The sequence below is a fragment of the Lolium rigidum genome, chromosome 7 (assembly GCF_022539505.1).
Source record: "Lolium rigidum isolate FL_2022 chromosome 7, APGP_CSIRO_Lrig_0.1, whole genome shotgun sequence".
NCBI lineage: Eukaryota > Viridiplantae > Streptophyta > Magnoliopsida > Poales > Poaceae > Lolium > Lolium rigidum.
In genome coordinates this window covers 149,174,383-149,179,144 of record NC_061514.1, presented here as the reverse complement: position 1 = coordinate 149,179,144, position 4,762 = coordinate 149,174,383, and the positions used below count along the sequence as shown (strand labels likewise).

At 49.8% G+C, this 4,762-nt stretch overlaps 1 protein-coding gene across 1 annotated transcript; it reads right to left on the bottom strand.

Annotated features, from left to right (window-relative positions):
* Positions 1 to 999: 999 nt before the first annotated feature.
* On the bottom strand, positions 1,000 to 2,808 carry LOC124670387. Its single transcript, XM_047206898.1, has 2 exons — positions 1,962 to 2,808; positions 1,000 to 1,519 (listed from the first exon to the last, which is right to left on the bottom strand). Exons 1-2 carry the CDS (start codon positions 2,413 to 2,415, stop codon positions 1,311 to 1,313), a joined length of 663 nt encoding a protein of 220 aa, XP_047062854.1. The 5' UTR covers positions 2,416 to 2,808; the 3' UTR covers positions 1,000 to 1,310.
* Between the last annotated feature and the right edge of the window lie 1,954 nt (positions 2,809 to 4,762).

The following is a 4,762-nucleotide window of genomic DNA, read 5'->3' as shown; positions in this document are numbered from 1 at the left end:
TCAGCTATTGTATAAATGCAAAATCCGGCTGTGGAAAAATGTCTTTTTCACATCTAATATTACCAGCTAGCTAGCCGATGATGCAGTACTGTGGACTGTGTCATGTTGAGAGCTGAAGTATCATTGGTTTTTAATAAATACTAATGCCTTTTACTGAATTCAATTTATTGATGTTTTTTTTTTGCGGGAATTCAATTTATTGATGTTGATGTGGCCTGTGGCAGTGTGTGGTTCATTACATATCTATCTACATAGCACCAACCTGGCATTCTAAACTACTTGAACTATAGCGTGGTATCGCTGAAATTCATAAATGAGTTTTGGGGGAGATGATTTCAGCTGTTATTTAATCTTTTGTTAGCTGTCCAGTGCTCTGTAGTTGGCATTCTAAACTACTTGAACTATAGCGTGGTATCGCTGAAATTCATAAATGAGTTTTGGGGGAGATGATTTCAGCTGTTATTTAATCTTTTGTTAGCTGTCCAGTGCTCTGTAGTTGGCATTCTAAACTACTTGAACTATAGCGTGGTATCGCTGAAATTCATAAATGAGTTTTGGGGGAGATGATTTCAGCTGTTATTTAATCTTTTGTTAGCTGTCCAGTGCTCTGTAGTTGGCATTCTAAACTACTTGAACTATAGCGTGGTATCGCTGAAATTCATAAATGAGTTTTGGGGGAGATGATTTCAGCTGTTATTTAATCTTTTGTTAGCTGTCCAGTGCTCTGTAGTTGGCATTCTAAACTACTTGAACTATAGCGTGGTATCGCTGAAATTCATAAATGAGTTTTGGGGGAGATGATTTCAGCTGTTATTTAATCTTTTGTTAGCTGTCCAGTGCTCTGTAGTTGACTGCAAGATTTTGGCCCGGAAGAACGTGCTGGGTGGTATCTGCAGTCCATGTCGGCACATCGCTCTTCGTGTGAGTGCCGGGATATATTCAGTGAATACTGAATCCACATAGTTTCCTATTTCCCTTTCCAGGTTGGCCACTTGCATATAAGATCCATACAAGCCCAGTCAATCTCCCGTTCTTGCATCCATAATTAGATACTACAAAATTCAATAGTATACACAAGCTATCTGTTGCCTGAAGCAATCTTTAACTTCCTGGACACAGTCTTGGAACTAACTATCCTAATCACCCAGCCATTTTAAAGTATCTAGATCTGGCGTGCCCGAGCGGATCAGGTGTTCACGCCTAAACAATGAGATTACCCGAGTACCAACACGCCAACGGTCTTATCCTCTGAAGCTCTCGACGTGCCAGACCACTCCGAGAAATGGACGAAGGTGGGCAATGGCAGCTTGCTACATGGTTGGCCAGAATGGCATGTAGCGCAGCCAAGCTGGTGGTTCGCCTGCTGCCGTTGGGGTCTGGATGTCGCCGCCGGCCCTGCTTGCTCCGGCGGAGGAGCAGGAAGAAGATGAGGCGGCGATGGCACTCTCCGACGAAGACCTGGGGCACAGGAAGAAGCTCCGGGACCCTAGCTCCATCACCTTCTCCCTCGGGTCCAGACCTGAGCAATTAGTCCAAAACATTTGCCTGATCAGTGAAGGATTAAAACTTAGTACAAACCAATGCTAATGCTCATTAATTTCGCCCTGTGCTAGTACTGTTTGGATTAGAAAAGGGTCGATGGTTCTTGAGATCGACTTGACACTGTTAATGGGGGATAATAACGTTTAAGAGAGACAGAAAAGGGACTCATTGACGCATGGGCCCGGCGAGGCATTGGTTGCTGAATATGTTGAGAGGGTTTCTGATGAAATGGTCTGATCAATATGGTTAGCTTTTCTGAAAGAGCTTGAGTTCATATCACCAGCTCGGGCAATACTATTTGGGTTTGACCTGGTCCAATTTGAAAAATCTGTGGTTCAATTTTGGAAGAAAGACCACCCAAAAATCAAAATTTTGGATGAAAGAAAAGAGAGTACTGTCTCCAGGGGCAAGAAACATACTCTCCAAGCAGAACTGGGAGTAGTGCAGGCCGAAGACCGCCGGGTCGGTCGACGGCAGCAGGGGCCGTCTGCCTTCCTTGACGTAGAGCTTCACGGCGGCGGCCACGAGGTCCGCCACGCTCCACTCCGCCGGCGCCATCACGTGCAGCGGCCACATGCTCCGCAGCACCGCCACGCTCACCAGCACCTTGCTTGGCGTCTTCTGGGCCACCGCCGCCGCCGGCTCCGGCACTGCGTCCGCGGCGCGGAAGCTCCTGCCCCTTATGCCGGCGAGCAGGTCCGGCTGCGTCTTGGGCCTCTGCTTGGGCAGCTGGTGCCGCTGCTCCGGCCCGCGCCCGTGGAACGACGCAGACCGCTGCCCCGGGCCTCGCAGTAGCTCCCGTCCACGTCCTACCTCGTGCCTCTGCCGGTCGCCGGAGCAGCCCTTCTCGAAGGAAGGCGCATGAGGAGGCATCCTGTGATCCTGAGCACTGGTGTGGTGGACGATCGGCAGCAACTGCAGCAGAACAGCAACAGCTCCGGACCTCCGGGCGATCAGACGGCGAGAGAGCGGATCACCGTTGCCGGCGGCAGGGTGCACGTGCGCCGGACGGCGAGGTTGTCGTTGGAGAGCAGAGCATGCCGTGTGCAGCTACAGGTGATCCTACGGCCATATAAGGGCGGGGCGAGATGAAGGCTGACTAGAGGCGCAATTAAAGCTAGAACCGAACCTCCAAATCGAAGGTGAGAAGTACAATCAAAGCGAGAAGAACCAAGTGGCCAGTGACTTGTACCGGAGAAAAGGCGAGAACGGCACGGAAGATATATAAGTACCACATGGAACCATTCTAACCATTTGCGTGTCAATAATTGGAGTAGCGAGCACCTCTCTCGCCCACAAGTGAAATTCTCTTTTATCTATTGATTGATTGACGGTCACCACTAGCGGCCCTTTTAAATTGACAATATTCTAAATAATGCAGCAATGAAAATGAAAAGATAGAGTTGTCATTCATTACTACAATATTAAATGAAAAACTATATTATTCAACCGGCTAAATCATCGGGCCCTCCTCGTGACATGTATTTCTTCTCTATGTCAAACGTTTCAACCTGCCTTTTTTTCTTTTCTAGCGCGTTGTGCTACTCCTGCCCTGTTCAAGCTCTGCCAGTGACTATTCCGGGTGACGCCATGTGCCCTCCGCCAGCCGGTGCTCCACTGAGCAACTCCCGCTATGTTGCCACTCCTTCGGACGCCCTCCATCGACCGGTTGTGCACCGCACAAATCCCACACCGATACTGCTCCTCAGCCCTCCGCCCATTAGTGTACATATGTGCCCTCCACCGATAACCGCTCCTCAGATCGTGCAGCCTATGCTGCTCCTCAATCGATGGTTGTTTCCTTCCTCGTCTAGTTCACCTCCTTGTTGTTGCTTAGGGTGTAGGTCAGAGAGATGATGGCCGTTCTACATGCTGCTGGATCAGAGAAGAGAATGCCCCATGAGCGGGTTTTGTGCCGGTGACACCCAATCTGACTCTAAAGGGCCCCTGGCAAGTCTAATTCATCGTGGTTGAGGTCGCGGACGAGCGAGCTCGATGATCGTAGATATAAGTTATTTTGGGATTTTTTTCATGTTGCAAAAGGGCAATGATTTATGGGATGTATTCTATAGATAGATTTCAGATTTCTCCAATGCTTCCAAGATTTTTACTGGATGTTGGATTCGCCTAGCACATATGTTGGATGAGCCCATTTGTTATGTTGCAAATGGTGACGCACCTTCCCGTATTTTGCTGCAAATAAATGGTGTTTCATTGCATACGTTGTTGCGCTCTGCTGCACTACCGTGTTTAAAATGTATAACATTGTTTGCTACACTTTGCAGGTTTTCGCAGATTCGCGGGGAAATGTTGTGAGATGGTGTTGCATTTACGAAGAATGTACAGCTCCAAACTTTTACTAAAAGGAAAACGTCTCCGTGCAAGAATTTAACATATACACGTGGAAATACCGTGTGCAAAAAGCGGTTCTTTATACGTGCACGTCTTAAAATAAAAAAGGAAAGAGGCAAGTGTGGCTTTTTCTTTAAAAGAGGTCAAGTGAATACAATACAATCTCTTAAAAAAATGCGTTTTGCTAGTTTGGCAGCTTCGTGCGATGGACGCTGCCGTGCAGGAGACTAGGGAGGGGGAACCGCGGCGTGCTGCACGCCCGCGATAGCAACACGCCGACGGCGACCGGGTTGAGTGAGCTCGCGCGACGGCCGGATTCCCTGTCCTGTCTATTCACGCGAGCATCTTCCGAGAATAAACAAGGACCGATTCATCCGATCGATCCGGCGCTCCTAATTATTTCCCGCATGGTCGTTACGCGCAGGATAATTGGATGTTTGGAGCTTTCTGGAATGGATCGGACTGTTCCGGGGTTAGGAACCGGTCGCGGCGGGGCGGCGCCGGAAAGCGAAGGGACGCACGCGGTGGAGCTCGCTACTGGGGGCGGTCGGGCGGGCGGGCTGGATCATGGCCTGGTGTCTGGTGACCGGTGACGTCGACGGCCGTGGCAATAATGCGCCGACCGCATCGACGCTGGCTAATTGGCCGGCAACTTGCGTCGCTCGCGGCGGCGAGGGGAGGGGGCCGGGTCCGTTGCACCCGTTCGATTAGCAGTCGACGGCTACAGTTAGCCGTCTCTGATTGACGGTTTGGATCGACGTCATGTGGAGATGGTCTTTTCACTGTTTGATCATCGTGGTCTCCACTCTCCAGTCTCCAGGCGCGGTATGATATTTGGATGGCTTGGCTTGGCGTGGATGGCCGGCTG